The 21989-nt window shown below is 37.5% G+C and overlaps 6 protein-coding genes and 1 pseudogene across 8 annotated transcripts in view; 4 read left to right on the forward strand and 3 right to left on the reverse strand.

The window, feature by feature from the left end:
• Window positions 1-612, forward strand: LOC104767497 (LOB domain-containing protein 22-like; the record flags this gene model as incomplete). The annotated part of the gene is made up of 1 exon (XM_010491516.1): window positions 1-612. A coding segment is annotated over one exon (612 nt), but the record flags the coding sequence as incomplete, so codon positions are not given.
• The window catches only part of LOC104765181 (LOB domain-containing protein 22-like), a 4602-nt gene extending 3017 nt beyond the window's left edge, over window positions 1-1585 (forward strand). For all 3 annotated transcript variants that reach the window (XM_019240742.1, XM_019240741.1, XM_019240743.1), the window contains exons 5-6: window positions 322-326; window positions 585-1585. In XM_019240742.1, the coding sequence (XP_019096287.1) occupies window positions 614-1441 (828 nt within the window). In that variant the 5' untranslated portion in view covers window positions 322-326; window positions 585-613 and the 3' untranslated portion in view covers window positions 1442-1585. The remainder of the gene's footprint in view (window positions 1-321; window positions 327-584) is intronic.
• Window positions 2296-6022, reverse strand: LOC104765182 (chaperonin CPN60-like 2, mitochondrial). Its single transcript, XM_010488860.2, has 17 exons — window positions 5875-6022; window positions 5737-5758; window positions 5286-5417; window positions 5019-5178; window positions 4733-4908; window positions 4544-4639; window positions 4357-4461; window positions 4193-4279; window positions 3909-4079; window positions 3766-3834; window positions 3612-3689; window positions 3408-3503; window positions 3227-3326; window positions 3034-3137; window positions 2838-2943; window positions 2667-2745; window positions 2296-2577 (listed from the first exon to the last, which is right to left on the reverse strand). Exons 1-17 carry the CDS (start codon window positions 5910-5912, stop codon window positions 2478-2480), a joined length of 1719 nt encoding a protein of 572 aa, XP_010487162.1. The 5' UTR covers window positions 5913-6022; the 3' UTR covers window positions 2296-2477.
• On the reverse strand, window positions 6260-12032 carry LOC104765184 (protein ROOT HAIR DEFECTIVE 3). The gene is made up of 23 exons (XM_010488861.2): window positions 11867-12032; window positions 11110-11250; window positions 10938-11004; window positions 10750-10852; window positions 10515-10585; window positions 10348-10411; window positions 10202-10267; window positions 10071-10118; window positions 9924-9986; window positions 9781-9837; window positions 9518-9676; window positions 9363-9431; window positions 9190-9281; window positions 8971-9049; window positions 8661-8826; window positions 8396-8520; window positions 8048-8310; window positions 7856-7952; window positions 7591-7752; window positions 7396-7500; window positions 7130-7224; window positions 6933-7029; window positions 6260-6820 (listed from the first exon to the last, which is right to left on the reverse strand). The coding sequence occupies exons 1-23, from the start codon at window positions 11868-11870 to the stop codon at window positions 6605-6607; spliced, it is 2409 nt and encodes an 802-aa protein (XP_010487163.1). The 5' UTR covers window positions 11871-12032; the 3' UTR covers window positions 6260-6604.
• LOC104765185 (pentatricopeptide repeat-containing protein At3g13880) lies at window positions 12950-15322 on the forward strand. Its single transcript, XM_010488862.1, has one exon. It carries the CDS (start codon window positions 13042-13044, stop codon window positions 15283-15285), a length of 2244 nt encoding a protein of 747 aa, XP_010487164.1. The 5' UTR covers window positions 12950-13041; the 3' UTR covers window positions 15286-15322.
• Window positions 15404-16960, forward strand: LOC104765186. The gene is made up of 3 exons (XM_010488863.2): window positions 15404-15746; window positions 16257-16350; window positions 16607-16960. The coding sequence occupies exons 1-3, from the start codon at window positions 15470-15472 to the stop codon at window positions 16677-16679; spliced, it is 444 nt and encodes a 147-aa protein (XP_010487165.1). The 5' UTR covers window positions 15404-15469; the 3' UTR covers window positions 16680-16960.
• On the reverse strand, window positions 17084-18894 carry LOC104765187 (annotated as a pseudogene).

Here is a 21989-nt window from a genome sequence, read left to right on the forward strand (position 1 = left end):
CTCGCTCCTTATTTCCCTCAAGACCGTCACCGTCAATTCCTCAATGCGCATAAGCTCTTTGGAGTCAGCAACATCACCAAGATCATCAAATCCCTTACCCCTCCTGAGAAAGACGCAGCTATGCATACAATCATGTTTCAGTCTGATGCTCGTGCCAATGACCCTGTTGATGGATGCTATGGTATCATAAGAAAGCTTCAATACCAGATCGAATACACCAGGAACGAATTGGAGATTGTTCTTCAGCAACTGGCTATGTTCCGTGACCGTGCTCATCATCATCAACATCATCATCATCAAGAAACGCAAATCCAGATTCAAGAACCAGAGGATCTCTCGAGTTTTTCGAGTTCTTGTGATCTAAACAACAACAGTTCGATTCCTTACAATTACCCTCTGAACCACCACGTTGTTCAAGAACCAAATCAACAACAACAATATTGCTCTTCAGGTAATAACTTCAGTGGGTTACAAGAAGACATGTGGTGTCTAGAACTTCAAGATTCATCGACGACAGTGAATATGAAGGCAGGCTTCATCGATGAATGTGAGGACATAAAGCCCGTGGAAGAGGTTTCTAGCGNTAACTCGCCAAACCTGTCAAACAATTAATATGCCCTCAGGCAAACCTTCTTCTGCCTTCCCTTTACATCCTCCCAAACCAACAACAACACCATTAAAACCTTCCAGCAGCAACACCAACAGCAGCACAAACCAAGCATGCGCCGCCTGCAAATACCAACGCAGGAAATGCGCTCCCGATTGTCTTCTCGCTCCTTATTTCCCTCACGACCGTCACCGTCAATTCCTCAATGCGCATAAGCTCTTTGGAGTCAGCAACATCACCAAGATCATCAAATCCCTTACCCCTCCTGAGAAAGACGCAGCTATGCATACAATCATGTTTCAGTCTGATGCTCGTGCCAATGACCCTGTTGATGGATGCTATGGTATCATAAGAAAGCTTCAATACCAGATCGAATACACCAGGAACGAATTGGAGATTGTTCTTCAGCAACTGGCTATGTTCCGTGACCGTGCTCATCATCATCAACATCATCATCATCAAGAAACGCAAATCCAGATTCAAGAACCAGAGGATCTCTCGAGTTTTTCGAGTTCTTGTGATCTAAACAACAACAGTTCGATTCCTTACAATTACCCTCTGAACCACCACGTTGTTCAAGAACCAAATCAACAACAACAATATTGCTCTTCAGGTAATAACTTCAGTGGGTTACAAGAAGACATGTGGTGTCTAGAACTTCAAGATTCATCGACGACAGTGAATATGAAGGCAGGCTTCATCGATGAATGTGAGGACATAAAGCCCGTGGAAGAGGTTTCTAGCGAAAGACACGAGTTCGAGCCTCATGAAGCTTTCGTTGAACAACGGAAACTTGACTTGCCTCCTTCCTCACAGTTCATCATCTCTTTATAGCTTTTTATTTTTTATTTTTCCTCTTCATTTACATCTTTTTGTATGATCAGCTTACTTTGTCTTGCTTGAGACGTACGTATGGCTCAACAGCTTCACCTCATTGATCGATTTTGAATAGATTTTTTCATGAATCTTTTGTTTGTATCTCCATTTCTTAAATTCTCTCCTAGGCTTTTTAGTCTGAATAGGCATGGATGGAATCTTCAGGAATTTGATTGAATAAAATATTTCCATTCTTAAGAAAATAAAAATAGCTCGAACGGATGTGAAATAATAAAGAAAAGGCCCATAAAGGGAGACAGGCAGGCCCATTTAATAATAAACACGATTGCACTTTATCCCACATCGCTTAGCTGAAGAGAGAAAGCTGTGTTTAAATAAGGTTAGAGTCGAGTATATGATTGTCCCTTCGGGGACATCCGATAAAATTGGAACGATACAGAGAAGATTAGCATGGCCCCTGCGCAAGGATGACACGCACAAATCGAGAAATGGTCCAAATTTTTTTTTTCCTCTAATTCTCCCGGATCCATCTCTTCTTTTTCTTCCTCTGTTCTTCTGTGTTTTTTTATTCTCGCTTTCTGTAACTTGAATCGAATTTTGGACGCATTTGAACAACAAAACGTTGCTGAAACCCATGGTCGGAACTCGGAATTGTAATAAACCAAATAATTTTGATTAGATCTAAAACATTGCGTTATCCTCTTCCCGAGAAGTAGGGATGGTTCTTAATAATGCCGCAGGCGTTTGTCATTGTGACTCTTCTTTAAGCTGGCTGCCAATTTGTTTACTTAATAATTTTGATTTCGAATTAAGTCTGTGAGATTTGTAAAAACTTTATTTAAGCTCAGAATGTAACACACGACGACAAAGATATTTTTTTCGAATTCCACAACATTCATTATAATTCTGCAACAATATAGAGAATCAGACCCACAAATTTAAACTGAAAAAAAGTTTCTAACTTAGTAGAAAACAAAAATCATCAAGAACAAAGATTTGAATGGTTTTTTTTTTTGTGTGTAGAGGTCAATCATCACATGCCCATGCTGGCCATATCAGGGACATGTTTTGGAGTGTTTTCGTCTGCCTTCACAAGCACTGATGCTTCTGTTGTTGTCAAAAGCAAAGAAACGCTGCGTTTCCAACACACATGATCATGAGTTAGTTTTTATTAGTTCCACATACACAACCAACGGTTTGAGTTTTTTAGAACACTTCTTACCTAGCAGCATCGGTTAAGGCAGTTTTGATAACCTTCACCGGGTCTATGATTCCAGCTTTCACCATATCCACATATGTACCTATCGCAACACCAAACAAAATCGGCAGACAAAATTCAGAGATTGATGAGATTCACGTCTTCAGATGTACTCAAATACACTATCTATCTAACCTTTGGCAGCATCGAAACCGAAATTGAAATCGTCTTGCTCTAATAACTTGCCAACCACTAAAGAACCATCGTAACCAGCATTTTCAGCTATTGTCACTACAGGAGCCTACACAAAATTCACAACTTCTTGTCACGGTTTACAGTTTCAGACATTGAAGAATAGAACTCTCATGATGAAGAGGTTAGAGATTAAAACCTTGAGAGCATTCTGAACAATCTGAACACCTCTTCTTTGATCTTCGTTTTGAGTTTGAAGGTTCTCTAAAGCCTTTGTAGCATATAATAGAGCCACACCACCACCTATTCCAAATTTACCAACTTAGAAAGCAACATGATGATATAATTAGAGGAAACAGAGAGAGCAAACGATATAATATATATTTATTTACCCGGTATGATGCCTTCTTCGACGGCTGCTCTTGTAGCGTTTAAAGCATCAGTGACTCTGTCTTTTCTCTCTCCAACTTCAGTTTCACTTGCCCCTCCAACCTATATAGGAAGCAGACACATATCAGCTACTTTTGGTATGCAAGAGTTTAGAAAGACTCGATTGATGGTTGATTGACTAACCTTGAAGACTGCAACACCACCTGATAGTTTTGAGAGTCTTTCTTGCGTTTTCTCTTTATCAAAAGTGGAAGTGCTCTTTTCATTGGCTGATCTTAACTGTAGAACGTGAAAGTAACAAAGGGTTGCTTCAACTGTATATACTTTATAGTGTATTCTAGCGACCAAGAACAATGATAGAGATATCGTTGGAAAATCATCATATACCTCTTCACATCTTTCTTCGATTAGCTTTTTATCACCACCACCATGTAGGATAATAGTGTCATCACGGGTAATGGTAACCTTATTCAAAGAATTTTTGTTAGATTTGAATCTCACAAATGCAGAAATAGAAACCAGATAAGATTTCTCCTCTTACTTTCTTCGCAGTTCCAAGCAATTCAGGGCGAATTTTGTCTAGAGATAGCCCGCGCTCCTCAGAGATAACCTGTGCATAAACTAGTGAGTTAGAAAATGAAAACGTGACACAGATATAACTACATGTTGTTTCTTAGAAATTACCTCCGCACCAGTAAGAACCGCAAGATCATCCAAGCTTGCTTTCCTGTTGTCACCGAACCCCGGGGCCTTGATAGCGCATACCTTAAGCCCAGCATGATGCTTATTGAGAATAAGCATAGCTAATGCATCACTCTCAACATCTTCTGCTACAATAAGAAGTGGTCTGCTACTCTGTACAACCATAAAAAATATAAAAAGAGAAGTGAGTGGTTTTTTCTTGTAGCAAACTTATATAAACCGAACTTCAGAACATAGTATTATAGTTAATCAAGGGAAGGCTTTACTTGCACAGCTGCTTCTAGAACTTTCAACAAAGAGTTCATGTCTGAAACCTTCTTCTCATGAATGAGGATGATGGGATTTTCAAGCTCCTAAAGAACAACCATAGTTAGTTTAATACCCTTTCTTTTCTTCTCACACCCTACCAAAAATGATAGATTTCACTCACGCATTTCTGGGTCTTCTCGTCCGTAATAAAATAAGGAGAAATGTAACCTCTGGCTAGCTTCATTCCTTCCACTACTTCTAGCTCGTTATCTAAAGTGTTACCGTCCTGAGTGTTCGAAGAATAATACGGTGATCAGGCAATCATCAAGTGATCTATTACAAGGCATGAGAAGAAAAAGTAAGCTTACAGCAACGGTGATAACCCCTTCCTTTCCAACTTTCTCCATGGCTCTTGCAATTAGTTCCCCTATCTCACGCTCCCCGTTTGCAGATATAGTAGCAACCTATCAAAGGAATATATGCAATGACAGTAAACAAGTCAACGCTTGGTATAGCATTCAAAAATCCTGACATAGTGAATAAGTTTCTAAATTCACCTGTGTAATCTCTTCCGGGGTGCTAATCATAACAGCTCTGCTTTTCAAATCAGAGACAACTGCAGCAATTGCCATATTTATGCCAACACGCAAATCCATCACATTTACACCAGCAGCCACTGACTTGCAACCTTCCATGAGTATCGCCTGAGTCAAAACAGTAGCACAAGTGGTACCTATATATAACCAAAGAAAGCAAACAGAAATCAAGATGATGATATAATCTCTGCAATGTGTTTTCATTAACTACTCATCCAAGATTGTTAATACAAAGAAGGAACATTACCATCTCCAGCAACCTTGTTAGTGGCATTTGCAACCTGTTTCACGAGCTCTGCACCAATATTCTTAGCTTTTGCTTGGAATGATATGCTTTTTGCCACTGTGACACCATCCTTTGTGATCTTTGGTCCACCGTAACTGTTCTCAATTATCACATTTCTTCCCTGACACCCCAGAATTAAAAGAAAGAGATATTGAATTTGACCGACTGTTTCTAGAACAATCCACTCTTCATTGATCTAAACCTTGTGAGAACAAAAAAAATATATACCTTTGGCCCCATAGTGACTTTCACAGCTTCTGCAACCTCGGATACACCCTGCAACATAGCTGCCCGAGCACCGATCCCAAAACTGATATCCTTGGCTGCATAGTTTCTGCTACTTATAATCCGCCCAGAAACCTTAATGGCAAGAGATAAAACCAAAAAGAAGATAAAAAATCGTAATCAAACAGTTAGAGATAGAGGTTAGGCCAATTCAAGCTAAATTCCAGATTAAACCAGAGCAATTCTGCCAATTAAGTAGCTCAAGTTGTAAACTTTGATGTCAACCCTAATTTTTTTACATTGCATCACTGATGCAACTTCTCTGGACCTGTAATTTGATCTTTGATTTGACACATTTTTAGCCGGTAACCAACAAACAATAATGTCCATAAACGAAATGCAATCAAACTTGCAAAAAAAAAAAAAGTAACCCAGAGAGTTCAAAGAAACTCACCAGTTTTCTGGAAGTAGACGAACTGCAGAACAATCAAACCCAGAAAGAAGAAGAAAGCTATTGCCCATCAGTACAAATTGATCGAGTAAATTATAAGTTTTGAATATAAGCTCATTGAATGAAAGAACGAAACCATACCCAATTGAAGAAGATAACTTTGATAGCACTCGATACATTTCCGCTTGCAAACAAGGAGAGAGGGCTTCAAGGGTTTTAGGGTTTTTCTGGGGTTTTTGACTATGATGGCGAATGATCAAGGAATTTATTTTATTTTCGTCCAAAGAGTGAAACTTTTTTCTTTTAAGAAAAGCAAAAAGTCTGGAACTTTCTGTGTGCTTTTGGGTCAAGCTCTGTTTCTGCAACTCCATAATTAGGTTTGCAAGTTCATCCATTACCTTAGGCCCATTTGATAATTTTTTCCAACGGCCCAAAATTCTATAGTGAGAAAACTGATTACACTGTGAATTTGGCGTAATAAATAAACTTGGCACTTGCAATGAGAGAAGAACCTGTAATTTATCAATCAACAAACCAAACTGAATTCACATCATCAAAAACCGGTTTTTCTTCAAGTAACATTCTTTTATCAGATACAATAATAAACCACATCACTACAGAACTTGCAAACAAATCAACAATATTTTTTTGTCTGCATCAGAATCTTCTTAGTCTAGGAACATACAAGATCACTTTGACATCTGCAAGAGGAACGAATGCCATCGGAGGACATAAAAACATATGGCTCTCGGTGAATCTCTCTGATCAACACCAAAAATGAGAGCTACCTTTTTTTGAAAAGGGTAACGAATTTTAAGTTTCTATTTTCGTGGGCTCGCACTACAGCATAAGCTTGTATAGTTTCTTCCTTCTATGCACTCGTATCAATTGGTACGGTTTTCGCTGGAGATGAACCAGAGCTGCTGCTGCTACTGCTTTCTCCATTGGTTGTTACCTCGGATTGAGCTGAGGAGTTCATTGATTGGTTGCTATTTGTGGGTGGTGCTTGTCCTTCTTCTGCTAGCTTTTTAAGGAGGTTCATGACCGTTGGAAGGAATTTGGTTGACAAGGACAGAAGTCCAGGTAGCTGTTGTCGCTCACAGATAAAACATTGGCATTTCAGAGAGATTATATAACTGTGATCAAATGAAGAGCAGGGGAAAAAGTGGAAACAAGGATGTTGGAAGTCGTGCTCATACCGCGCCATTTTGGAATTCTCCTGAAATATTTAATTGCACCCACAATGCTTTGGAAATAAGGTATCCAACAAAAAGAACTAAGAGCCATAGAGGATTTCTGCAACGACAGATGCAGGCAAGAAAAGCCAAAGTTAGTAGGGAAATCTTGATTGATTATATGAAAAAGCTGAGTCAGTTTAAAGAATGGGCAAGAGTACCTTAAGAGAGTCATAAATTCATTGAATCCAAGAACAACCAGGGCTAGAATTGCCCATGGAGGTGGCAGCCAGTTGTTATTCCGTCGGTTAGCTTCCTGAAATTTAATGCGACTTTATTCAGATTGAAACATCAATAATTTTAAATGGCTGATAGCTTATGAATCACCAAGATGAGAAAGGAGATAAGAAGCTAGAAACAAAATGGCCAGATACTATATTTTAAAACAATTTACAGCACTGGCCAGATACTATATTGCAAAAAATACCTGTGCAGAAATGGCCTGTGTAACAGTATATTCTGTCTCGTTCTTGAATTGCCTCCACAGAGTTTTACACTGCACAGGCGTGATCAACGTCTTTTCTGCTGCAACCTGATAATAACAAGGTAACAATAAGGTGTGAGCAATAAATATGAGAAATTTTCTGTTTTCATAATATAAAGTGAGTAAGGTTTTAGTCACCTGCTCCCAAGTACTTGAGGCGAGTGAATCAATTGTGCTGATGCTCTTGCTAGTAGCATTGTTGCCCGTAGAATTAAACAGAGCGAGCGTCAATGTCTTCTCAATATTGTCAAGTTCATCATCCAAGCGTATAACAGCCATAACAGACAGCAGCTTTAAGGACTATAAAAAAAAGAGAACAAGGGTAATATCAAAATTTTGAGAAATTTGAGATTGATTCAAAGAATAGGTACTGAGAGATTGCTATATCAAGTAGGTTTCATACTGCAGAACGAGCCATTTTTGTGATTGCTCTGATGTCCTCCTTTCCAGTCCAGACGCGTGGCATTGAATCAGAATCATGGCTGAAGATTGTAGCAAATCTGAATAGAAGTTTATTTAATCAGAATTCAGAAAGTTGAGTAAAAAGATGGAAGTTATCCGACAAGGAAATGATAAAAGAGTAAAATGGTGACACCTATCCTTCATGCGCATCAACGCTCTTCCAGCCTCTTCCTTAGCCTTGGTTTCAACAATACCTTGAGCATACTTTTCAAGGTCAGAGAGCATTTTATTTCGTGTTTCTTCGTCCATTTCAAAACCAGATAATGCGTTGGATAGACCATAGACAGCCAATTCTCCTTCCCGTCTAAGTAGTTTTCTTATTGCTGGCCATGTTTCATCATTAGCCCCATCCAGAAGTGCTTCCACCGGTCCGGATAATGCTACATTTAGTTTTGACTGCAATGATGATTATCTATTAGGAAGGTCCAGATAGGAGTTTACACTTGCTTGATACTAGATTATGCAGACCAATTCTATTTACCTCATACAGAGTAGTCAGTTCATACATCTTTGTAGTACGAACAGAAGAGATATGGGCTTCAATATCACGCTCAAGCTTTTCCCTAGTTTTAGTTGTATCCCATTTTGCTTGTTCAATAACAGCCTCTGCAACAAAACATTTCCTTTGTGATTCCCATTGAGGTCGAATATCTTTTTAGTTCTTCTTTCATATTATAATCTTCAGGTTCTAACATGCTATCCTATATCACAATACTTTCAGAAGTAACGTCAACAATAAGCTATACCTTCACATCCTTTATCAAACTTAGATATGCATGACAGAGCGCAGGATTTCGCAGAGGATGAAAACCCTTCTCCAGCATCCAAGGCCTTCTCAAAAGCGTGCTTGAAGTTTTCAAGTGCTCCAGATCTTAAATGTCCAAGCACGTCTTGGAAAGTTGGTTGAACAAGCTGGACAGGACAATAAGAAAATGAGAGCCTAATACCAGGTATCTGGTTTTTTACAACAATGGAAGTCTCTGAACGTTTTCAGGCGGCGTATAATTGCAACAAAACACAAGTATAACAGTCGAAGGTTAAGAGTATATGCATTACTTGCAATAACTTTTCTTGCAGCTGTTGTCTCTTGGATGATCTTACACCTTCTTCAAAGTATGTCGCTTCTGTGTCATACCTATGAAAAAAATCAGTAAACACGTGAAAAGGAAACTCCCACCCTACTAGAATCAAAATATATGTATAAAAACCTATAGTTCAATAACGGCAACACACAGGAAAATCTGTACAGAACAATTTTCAGCATGATATTCTTACTCTGATAAGCTAGACTGGAGAACTGAGCTAAGCTTTTTTCCAAAACCGGAAACAGGACCAGACTGTACAGCCTCTTCCAACTCACGCCAATTCTATCAAAAGTTTAGATATGAATATTAACGAAAGAGCCATTGAAAAAAGAATAAACGTGAAGCAGTATAAAGGAAATTCACCTCATTCGCGATAAAACCAGAGAATTTTTCATTGGCAATTTCCTCACATCGCACAGTTGCTACCATGACCTGCGTATAGGCAGCACATAATTAACAAGACCACAAGGAAAAATGATGTACAACTGATGGGAGAGAGCCTGGGCAAGCAAACTTACCTTGTGTGCTGGAAGATCCAAGTCTTTGTTGTCTTTGATGACTTGCCACATCTGTTCTGCACTGAAAGCAAATGCATTGGCAGGGACAACTCCTCGTCGATCACCAGCAAGCCCACCAGGTGCGACAGATTGGAAAAACCGTTGTCTCAAATTATAGACCTTTCAAAAGTTAAAGAAAAAGATTACTATCACCTACGAACCATCTGTTGAGCAATAAGGTGACCCTGGACTTTTCCAAAATGTAAAAGTAATTGTGAACAAACCTGCTCCTTGAATTGCTCTTCCTTTTCTTCATAACTAGAGAGGGCAACTACTTCAACCTGTCAAACAAGAAACAACTCCATTTCTTGATCCTAGCGAAAAGAAGAAGGATACTAAGTTGTTATCCTGTGTCAAAGAGACGTACGTTGAAGAAATCACTAAGAGGAGTTTCTTTGTGTGCCTGAGGCTTGGGGACAGAATCCCATATCTGTATTTAAAGACATAATATTAGGAATTGCAGTATTAGTCAAGGCTCAAAGCACATAAAAGCTAAGACTGTGTCTTCTTGTACCTTTTGAATGTCTTCCCTCAGGACTGGTTCCAAATTTTCGAGGGGCGTCTGCAATTATTCAGGGTTAAAAACATCCAAAACTTATATAGCCGGAAAATAGAATGACGAAGAAAATAAAACACAATGCATACCCGTGTTTTATCTCTTATGACAAACATCAAAGTCGTCTTCCGCGGACTAAACAACCGCATCATAACCTGTTCGCATGTAGAAAAGAAATGATGTCGAGACTTCGTATCAGAATAACTCATCCTGATAAGAAGATACATGCACATACCTGGAACACAGTCTTTAAAAGAGGTTTATTTGCTGCTTGTTCCCGACCAATATCATGACACCACCTGCATTACAAATCCGAGAAACAGTAGGATATAAGATAAAGATGGAAAATGATGTCCAGTTATCTATTAATACCAAAGAAAAGAAAGTACAGAAACCACTTACATGTTTATAAGAACAATGTCTGACACAGCAAGTGCAAAAAGAGCACTCTGTTTCTCGAAAGCAGTATCATCCTAACATCCATAGACAAAAAAACTTGGTAAGTAACCATTCTGCACTGACACATTCTTTTTAGACAGTTACAATAAATGCAAAGCCTAAAAGTAAGACATACTAAACTGGCGTGTGATGCAAAATATCAAAAGAAGCAAATATAAAAAGGATAGAGGTTACACACCTCACCACGCTCTCTCCCATCGGTACCCTCTAAATCCATCACAACGGTACAAGGCTCAATACCAGCGCATCTAGCAATCCAAATTCCCTTAGTCGTCTGAGACCTGAAAAAATGGAATTTCAGCTGTTAAAAATATTGAATTAGAAGCTATATTCTTCGAAACAAAGAATACGAAGAATAGAGCATGCCTTCCTCGAAATGCATCCATTTCCCTAAAGTTTGTTCCAAACAAATGATTCAAGAGCGTACTCTTCCCTGCAGATTCAACCAAGATTGCATAGAATCAGTCCATACACAAACAAATAGATCCCAAAAAAAAAAAAAAAAATCAATTTTAACATTCAAGGTTATGATACATACCACTACTTTGTGGACCCATAATGGAGACAACCGCATAAGAAAGACCACATTCTTCCAACTTAACCTCCTTGATGAAATGATCAACACCAGAAACATTAAAGACACCATCCCCATCGATAAGCTGGGTAGAGCAAGCGGCATCTGCAATTTCAAAGCAATCAAGAAAGAAATAAAATAAAATTAGCACACTCTGCACAAGTAAAGCAATCCCAACAAAGTAGTGTCTCTAACAAAGCAAGATCTTCCCCCATGTTAACAACTGGATCTGAGATTCAGTCATTGCTATTCAAAATATAGGCTTTAAATCATCCTAACTCCTCGCATGAGTGTCACCATTAAACCCAGAATCACAATTTTGGATTTTTTTTTTTTATAATCGCATTTTCGCAGTAGTCAAATAACTGTTAATCCACTAAAAAACCTAGCCATGATTCAGAGATATTTCCATTAAACTCCTCACCCAAATTTCCCCAGAAATCGAACCTTTTGTACACTAATCTGCTACTCAATAGAACACAGATGAAGAACCAAATCACTTAATCGAAATTTACAGCAGATGATAGATCACAGCCCGAATCACACAAACAAGTTACAAAGAAACTGAAATCGAAAACGAGTAACGCTTGGTCAAAACAAAAAAAAAAAAAAACTGATCAGATCATAGAGATTTTTTTTTTTTTTTTTTAAAACGGATCCACGAGATCAGGAGGAAGATTATTAATTGAGCAGATAAGGGATTGTATAAATAAAAACTTACCCATTATCGCTCAACGAAGCTCAGATTAAACTGATGAAGAGAATGGTGAGGAATACAAAAACAAAGAGAGAGGGAGAGAGAGACAGAGAGAGAGATCTGTCGAGCTAGCTTTGGGGATGCACACCGGTGCTTCTTTAAGACGACTGCTTCTCCAAAGGTCATAGGAGCTTCTTCTTTCTTATTTTACAAAAAAAAAAAAAAAAAAAAAAAAAAAAAAAAAAAAAANTTTTTTTTTTTTTTTTTCCCAACGAATAATTTACTTTTTGATTTATATTTCTAATACTCTTTTTAACCCAACAACATAAAATTAAAATATGACTTTTGGTTTTGGGATTAATTATAAACCTTGTTTCGGTTAATTAACAACTTTAAACAATAAGACATTTCACCTAAAATACATACTCTTTTTAGTCTTTTTAGTTTTACTAATATAAAATTTAACCAAATACAGTATATGAATTTCTATATTGAAATTAAAGAAGAAAAAAAACTATTATTTAAACCAAAAGAAAATTATGATATACTCATTGCATCGGTAGATGGTAAAGAAAGATTTTGGGGTCAACGTGTGAATCTGTATTGGCTGGCTGCTGGACAATAAGATATTGGGCCCCACGTGAAAGCCCAGTTTCTATTAGTTGGGATCCACCTCGCCGCCTCTTTTACCTTTTCCAAAGTTTTGGACGGTGGTGCTCCCCTCCGGTTTACTAAATTCTTCCACCGCCCGATTCATCTTTTCGTTGACCAACAAATCTAAAAAGTGAATGAGATTTATTTTGGTGATACTTTAGAAGAAATGTCTCTGTATATAGTTGTAATATAATTTACAGCGAAATTTACGTATATGAGCTTGAGTTAATTTAACATGAATGTATGTGTGTACACATGTGTATGTTCTTTCTTATTTCTTTTTTTCCTTTAATTTGTGAAAATAAACAAAAAGATTTTTTAAATCAAAAACATGGTCAAATTAAAATGTGACACATTTGTAAAATAAATAGGAATACAACAATTTCACACGAGGCCCAAAACAATTTAATCAAGGCTCTATAGAGACCCAGATTAGAAAAAGAAAGGAGCAAATCGTCTTTGTATATGTAGAGAGACCGGACCGTTGTGTTGCAGACAGGACAAAAAAAAGAAAGCCGTTTAGTTTCGTTATGTGATGGGAGAACATGTTGTTACAGTTCCGAGCAAAGACTTCTTTCAGCAGCAGTGCTCAAGCTTCTCTACTTGTTATATTCACCAAACGAGTTGGATTGGTTTACAGGGCTTTGTCTTCGTTATGCCAGCCAAAGAACACGGCTTTAGATTCAAAAGCTTACACCAAACTTTTTCAGACAGCCGCGAAATCAGGCTCCGTCGAACTGGGAAAGCTCGCCCATGGCCACATGATCAAGTCTTCCTTGAACCCGTGTCTATACCTGCTCAACAATCTTCTCAATATGTATTGTAAATGCCGGGAGTTGGGTTTCGCGCGCCAGTTGTTCGACAGAATGCCTGAACGAAACATTATTTCTTTTAATTCTTTGATTTCTGGGTACACTCAGATCGGATTTTATGAACAAGCTATGGAACTGTTTCTTGAAGCGAGGGATGTTAATTTGAAGCTAGATAAGTTCACGTATGCCGGTGCATTGGGATTTTGTGGAGAAAGGTGTGATCTTGCTTTAGGCAAATTGTTGCATGGGTTGGTTGTTGTAAATGGTCTGTCTCAGCAAGTTTTTTTGATCAATGTGTTGATTGATATGTATAGTAAGTGTGGGAATCTTGACCAAGCAATGTCCTTGTTCGATAGATGCAATGAAAGGGATCAGGTTTCATGGAACTCTTTGATTTCCGGTTATGTCCGGGTTGGTGCAGCGGAAGAACCGCTTAATCTGTTGGCAAAAATGCATAGAGACGGCCTAAATCTGACTACTTATGCTCTGGGGAGTGTTCTAAAAGCATGTTGCGTATATCTGAACGAAGGATTGATGGGAAAAGGTATGGCGATTCACTGTTACACAGTGAAACTAGGAATGGAATTTGATATAGTTGTCCGTACTGCATTGCTTCACATGTATGCCAAAAATGGAAGTTTGAAGGAGTCGATAAAGCTTTTCAGTTTGATGCCTGCAAAGAATGTAATTACGTATAACGCAATGATTTCAGGGTTTCTCCAAATGGATGAAATAACTGAGGAAGCTTCTAGTGAAGCGTTTAAGCTCTTCATGGATATGCAAAGATTGGGATTTGAACCCTCGCCATCCACTTTTTCAGCTGTGCTCAAAGCTTGTAGTGCCGCGAAGACCTTGGAATATGGAAAGCAGATTCACGCCCTCATATGTAAGAATAATTTTCAGTCTGATGAGTTTATTGGGAGTGCTCTAATCGAGCTGTATGCGTTAACGGGTTCAACTGAAGACGGAATGCGATGCTTTGCTGCGACATCAAAGCAAGATATTGCCTCGTGGACATCGATGATTGATTGCCATGTCCAAAACGAGCAGCTTGAAAGCGCTTTTGATCTGTTCCGACAACTTTTTCTAACCCGAATAAGACCGGAAGAATATACAGTTTCCCTTATGATGAGTGCTTGTGCTGATTTTGCTGCGTTAAGCTCAGGTGAGCAGATTCAGGGTTATGCTATAAAGAGTGGAATCGATGCTTTCACAAGCGTTAAGACTTCAAGCATCTCCATGTACGCAAAATCAGGTAACATGCCGCTTGCTAGTAAAATATTTATCGAAGTTCAAAACCCAGACGTTGCAGCATACTCAGCTATGATCTCAAGCCTTGCGCAACACGGTTATGCTCACAATGCCTTAGACATCTTTGAATCAATGAAAACCCACGGGATTAAACCGAACCAGCAAGGCTTTCTCGGTGTTCTAATAGCTTGTTGCCACGGAGGATTGGTCACACAGGGACTAGACTATTTCCAAAGCATGAAGAACGATTACGGGATTAACCCAAACGAGAAACATTTCACTTGCCTAGTCGATCTTTTAGGTCGCAAGGGAAGATTATCAGATGCTGAGAATCTTATTTTGAGCTCTGGGTTTGAAGACCATCCAGTGATGTGGAGAGCTTTACTGAGTTCTTGCAGGGTTTACAAGGACAGCATAGTTGGGAGCCGCGTTGCAGAGAGATTACTGAGACTCGAACCCGAGGCCTCTGGCTCTTACGTATTGCTACACAACATTTACAATGAATCTGGAGTCAATTCATCAGCTGAGGACGTTAGAGAGCGGATGAGAGATCTAGGGGTAAAGAAAGAACCAGCCTTGAGCTGGATCGTAATCAGTAACCAAACTCATTCCTTTGCAGTCGCTGATTGGTCTCACCCGTCGAGCGAGATGATCTACACAACGTTAGAGGCCATGATGAACACTGTTGATTTTGTAGACTACAACACTCTTCTTTGTTCATTGTAGACTTTGTAGTTCTTCTGTTTACATGAAATTTTTAAATGACGAAATTACCCCTAGTTGAATATTATTATAGTTGGGCTTGTGGCCCAAAAGCCCATGTATCGTCGTCTTCTCGTACATTTGCGAAGAGTGAGAAGTACTGTGGGGGAGAAAGCTATTGCAATCTCGGAGAAGAAGGGAGACAAAAATGGCGGCCAAAACCCTAATCAGGTCAGGAGCTTCGTTGATGAATCGGTTTCTATCGAAGCCGACGATGAACCTGGTGCAGAGCAATCTGAGAGCGTCTATTCAACAGATAGCTCCTCAGAGACAAGAACTCCCGCCGTATTTTTTCCCGTCGTTGTCGAATCTACAGAGCACACTCAATTCGAGCCCTAACGACACTGCTTCGATCCAGGAACTCAATGACCGTGGGTTCCTTTACCCTTCTGGTCTTCCTTCACTCGAATTCTTCTTACCAGAAGGTGCCTCACTCTCTCTTACCCCACATTTGATTGTATTTGTCAGTAGCTAGATTTGTAATTTGTTCTTACTCTCCTGGTGTATGCGTATGATTTTATAGAGTGGTGCAAACAGTAGATGCTCGAACGTTAATCAAGTGCTGAGAAGTGTTCTGTAATTTTTAGTGTCCAGATGAAATCAGAAAACATTTATTACACAATAGAAACAATGTATGTGTCGTTTTATCGAGTTATGGTGTGGTGTTCTGGTTCTTGAATCGGGATCATGGCGAGTTGTAGAGTGCTTGTAGCTAATTGGGAAAAGAAAAAAAGAAAAAATTACTTACGTCTTCCCTTCTAGGAGGGTTAAGAATCTGGCTGTGGTGTGCTTGAGTGTCCTTACAGTTCATGAGTGTTATGCGTCCAGAATCTTAAGAAGAATCTAGCTTTATATTGTTAGTTGGTCTTAGAGCTGCAAATTTGTACATTTTGGTCAATGGTGCCTATCTAATATCTTTGTATTTGGTGATGTAGTCGATCCATCAAGTGAGCCATTGCTTCTGTTTCCTAAGAGGACATTCCAACCAAGCACTATAAGGCGTAAACGCAACCATGGATTCTTTGCTCGGTATGTCTCTTTGTGTTTCAATGGCTTGTTTTGATCCACTACTGGTTTGATTCCTTAGCCAAATTTAGTAAATCAAACTAAACGATTGAAACTCTGACACTTCCTAAACTCCTCTAATCATTTGCTCATTCGGTCATTCACATTAGATAAATTATTTGTCTAGTACTAATTGAATGTAAGAATAAGAATCCACATTTGTACATGGTGTTTGAGTGACCAAACTGTTTACTCAGTTAATATATGAATATATGAGCAGGAAGGCAACCAAAGGTGGGCGGAGAGTTATAGCTCGGAGAATAGCAAAAGGGCGCCACAGAGTCTCAGCCTAGAATCTCTTTCATCTTTCCATTGATGAGAATGTCCGGTAATCAAAATGATTCAGACTCCACCTTCAGGATAGGGCATCTAAAACATCGATCTCATAAATAATTTGAATGTCTTCGTATCCATGTTTTGATATGTTGTCGATCTCAGATTGAAGTGACTTTAAAATTTTAAAGTTCTCAGCTCCTTTGTAATGGATAGTTTATATCTAGGAATCTTTTGTTCTCCATGATGTTGACAAATTATCATCGTTTTAATAACGAAGCAAGGCGATTAAGGACACAAATTCTGTTTTTTGTCAAAACATTTTGAAAATGATCTAAAGAGAATCTCACAGTTGACCAAAAAAAATTGTACACTGTACTTGCATTGATTTATGACGGTCCAAATTATATTGACCCTACAAAATATCATAGAGAGAGAGAAGCAATAAGGGACAAAGAAAAAAACAAAGATGAAGACAATACTTTCCAATACAGAGGCAAAACAAACTGACCATATACAAACACATGCTTACGTAGATGACGAGAGAGAGAGACAGAGATCGTACATCCTTCACATATCACATATACGTGCTTTTACATACATATGTGTGTTTGTACGTGTTCATTATAATGTGTCTAATAGGACGAACTTTATATGTAGTATAGTGGCACCATTTTATGTTTTCCCTCATTATTCAAATTCAATGCAATATATATAAAAAGTAATTCATGTAACATATCACAAATCCTTGTACTCTATATATTGAAAAGACTTATAAACATATGGGTGATTATTTATGTTTGCCTCTTTTTCTATTTATATATAGATAAAAATCGTATATAGATTCTATTTAGGTATTTAATACGTACCCATGTCTAGGAATACCATGTGGTAAGACTAGGGTTTGCTTAAGTAATGACATACTGTCCACAAGAGATTGGTGACGATGAGGATGATGAAGGTATGATCATGTGATTGATGTATGAGTCCGCTCGATGATGATGATGATCAACCGTAGTTGACATTTGCAAGTTGTACGAGGTGGGAAGAAGAAGGCCGTGATCTTGTGAAATTGGCGAGGAGGAGGATAGTACTTTGCCTTCGAGAACCTCTCCACATAATACCTTCTTGGCATTATTATCGTTGTACGGTGTCACAAACATGTTGAGTTTATTAGCATCATCATAATCTTGAAGGGTTTCTTGAAAAGCGGAAATGGTACTCGCTGGGAAATCTGGTAACGCTGGCCATTGGGGATCATTATTATCATGAGAAGAAGAAGAGAGTAAAGGTTGATGATGATTGTTTATGACTGGTGTGGCTGACAATATGTCGAAATTGTTGTAAAGGTTATTATTGTCTTGATGAGACTGGTTTGTGGTTATAAACTTGAAATCTCCTTCTCTAGAGGTTGGGAACATCGTCAATGGGGTCATAACATGAGGAGGCGGAAGAGAGAGGTGGCTTGGAGTGATGAAATTAGGGTTAGTATTTGTGATGATATTGGACATGAATCTTGAACTTTCATCGTCGACAGTAGAAGGGTTGAATCCATTGTGATAAGGAAGATTGGTGAGCAAACTCGCCATTGAAGAGAGATGATGATGATGGTGATGAAGATGATGACCATGATGGTGGTGAGACATGAGCTTCTTTTTTATGCTTGAATTCCAAAAATTCTTGACCTCGTTATCTGTTCTCCCAGGTAGGTGTTTAGCAATTTGAGCCCATCTGTCAAAACCCATAACATACAAAATAATATGATTAGGAAAGTAATTCCAATTTCTTGATGAAGTGTTATTTTCTGTTTTACATGTAGTATAATGTTAATTAATTAGCTGACAAACCTGTTACCAAGAATGCTATGAAGCTCAATGATAAGAGCAGCTTCTTGAGGAGAGAAGCTTCCACGTTTAAGATCAGGTCGTAGATAATTTATCCATCTTAATCTACAACTCTTTCCACATCTCTGCAAACCTGATCACACACACACACACACAATAACCCCAAAAAGATTAGTAGATTATTCAAGAAACAAGACCCATATATGTATTTTATATGTGTATATATTTGCCTGCATGTTTGGGAACCGAGCTCCAACATCCATGGCCATATGAATTGATGTAGTTGATGAGCTTTTCGTCTTCTTCCGGTGACCAAAGCCCTCTCTTCACCTTTTGCTTGTTGCAGCACGAGTGATGACCCATCCTCTCTCTCTCTCTCTCTCGTTCTCTCTCCGTGTCTCTCTAAGAATGTTTGTACGACGTTGAAGTGTTTTTAACTTATAATATTGTATTGAGAATTGGTGAGATTAATACACACAATTAAAATGAGAAATGGCTGCAGAAACTAACCATTAATTTATTTCAAAAGTAATAGATAATAATATTCCACCTACTGATGTGGACCCAGTTTCTTCTTCTTTTGTGAATTCAGAAACAATGCAGTATAATTTATATGAACAATAACTTAGAACTTATAATAAAATTATTTTTGTCGGGGAACATACGATGAATTAGCTGTAATGTAACAAGTTGCAAACAAATGATCTAACAAAAAAAAATTTATTATTATTATTTTAGGTGGTGTTTAGCACACTGAAGACGAGAGTGGCCCAGTGTATTTTTTTTAGGGTTTTTGTGTTATAAAAGGTTTAAAGGCTAAAAGCTGAAGTTTCTTCTCAGTGAGAGCCTGTGTGGCTTATTACAGAATCATGGCCATTGTCTTCTTCTACACAGACACGTGTTGCTCATGCAGACACTGTGAATCCTATGACTTAGTTGTCAATTTGGTTTTCATTCTGGCATGATTAAATTTTAAATATGTAAGTTTTCGATATTATGCCGAAAGAAATGTCAAATGTGTAATTGGATAGGCACTGCATATATATAATAATAATAATATAATAAGGATTGCCAACAAAGGAAGTAAAGTTTTAATTTTGACATAAAGGGTTCGAATTCAACTTTACATTAGATTCTTAATTTGACTTTTAAGGGTTAAAACTTTTTTTTGTTAAAAGACTTTAGGAGTTAAAGCTGATAGTCTCACTACATGTACATGTGCACAGTATTAACTCAACCTTCTTTTTTTTGTTAATCGGATATTCCCGAGTGAACAGCTTGAATACGTTTTTTTCTTTCTGAACTTCAAACTCTAGCTCCTAATTATGTGAAGTCGGAGTATTTGTTAACGTGAATCAGTTTTGAGTGATGTTATAATCGTCATCAGTATCGCATATATATGCGTTAGGGTGTGGGTTTTATATAGATAATATATATTAATGATGGGTTTGATTACTAAACTAAACCCTAAATTTGTTGGCGATTTGGTTGATTACTCTCTTCTGCCGGAAGCAAAAGTACTTTATTATATGATAATACACCGATCGCAAGACATATTATATATATATATATATATAGTCAGTTTGGGTTATTATAGTCATATGGTTAAGATATATATTGTCGATAACATTTTGATTACAACGGATGTGATGTGATGCAACCGCGATTAGAGACCACCGCTCGGTCGATAAAGCTTGCTATAAACAATTGAGATAGACGTGCTTTTTCGTATATAAGTATAGTTTATGTTTATATTGTTGGTTATCAAATGATTATGACTGTGATGTGGCCACTGGAAATGTTATGAAGGGTAAAACCTGCTAGCACTCCTAGTCTCCTATTCAACATTCTAAGTGATGGGTTCGTGGGTGAAATTTGTCTGGGATCGGAGGCTGAATGTTTTGTCGGTCTCTTTGTTGATCGCTCCTATAAAATAACATTTATATATTACGTTTGGATTGATAACCTAAAAATCATCTAATCAATATTATAATGATCATATGAAAATTGTATCTATTTCATGCATATACTTCGTCTAATTTACTAAATGCATACATACATTCTTCGTTTTTATTTTTATTAGCCAACTTTATGAATACATATTACTTTCTCCGTAACAAAGTTATGGATAAATCTTCCGACAAATGAAATATAGAAATATTATTATACACATATTTTAAACAGAATGTACATCACACTATTTATGTTTCATAGAACATACTTCTTATGCTTATATTAATCGACCTTGCAATACCAAATTGACATTAATATTGTTCAGGACAGATATATAAACAATTTTTTTTTTTAAATTAACTTATTAAGGATGAATTTAATGCTTGTGACCGAAGCACTAGGCCCAAACATAAGATTCTTTTGATTTTGCCTTCGATGGCACATGCAACTAGTAAAGAGCTTTCACACTTTCCTTTCTATTTTTGATGAGCCATCAAAGGACACTAACTTTCTATACATTTTGGCTTTTTGCTTCGAGAAATTTTATTTTATTTTATTCTAACAAATAATATGAGCATATCCTCTCCATAATTATTCTTAACTGTTACGTGCAAAAAGTTGCAAAAAAGAATTCCTATTTGAAGTGTCAAAATTATGTTATTATTCTAATTTTTTTTTTTCAAAATTGTTCGATTAATATGTGTGGATCTGTCTATGTATCTTTTTTTTTTATCTCGATAACAAATTTTGTTCATCGAGAATTTGTATCGTATTTTCTAAAGATTGAACCTAAACAAGATTAAAAAAAAATCAAACAATTGGAGCAAAGTACGTAAAAAAAATCAAACAATCTTTTTTTTAATCTTGTTTAGGTAAAACCAAAATCATTATTTGTAAAATACTAGCTGAAAGTACGTAAGGTTTGATCACCTAGCTATTAGTATAACAAAGTTAGATTTTTTAACATCTAATAGCTAAACAAGATTAAAAAATCTAATTTTGTTATACTAATAGCTAGGTGATCAAACCTTACGTACTTTCAGCTAGTATTTTACAAATAATGATTTTGGTTTTACCAAACAATTAATGGTATGTATATACGTAGTTAACACCTAAGCTAGTTATCAAAAATATTAAAACTCCCCGACGAGGCCCCGAGACGTCAGGTAGTTTTGGCTTTGCTGTGAATCAGAAAAGCACATTTGAAGATAACGAATACACTAAACTTGCAACATCTTTAACTCTTTTGAAGTGAAATTTGGTTATATGCTGTTTAAGGAAGTCAAAGCTCAACGGACTCGAGATTCTGTCGGAAGCACCCTTCATTTCTTAATTTGACATATATCTTCTTGTTGGTTCTGAAACTGACCTCTTAACCAATTTCTCTTATCCCATTTTCTTACTTCCATTGATGGACTTAACATGATCAAACTTAACGTAGGTTTTCATATTTACGTATCTTGTTCTCCATGATTATATTGCACATGCATTAACATCTTAAGTTTTTCTTCCCCACTCCCCCCCCCCCCCCAA

The sequence above is a fragment of the Camelina sativa genome, chromosome 19 (assembly GCF_000633955.1).
Source record: "Camelina sativa cultivar DH55 chromosome 19, Cs, whole genome shotgun sequence".
NCBI classification, from domain to species: Eukaryota; Viridiplantae; Streptophyta; class Magnoliopsida; order Brassicales; family Brassicaceae; genus Camelina; species Camelina sativa.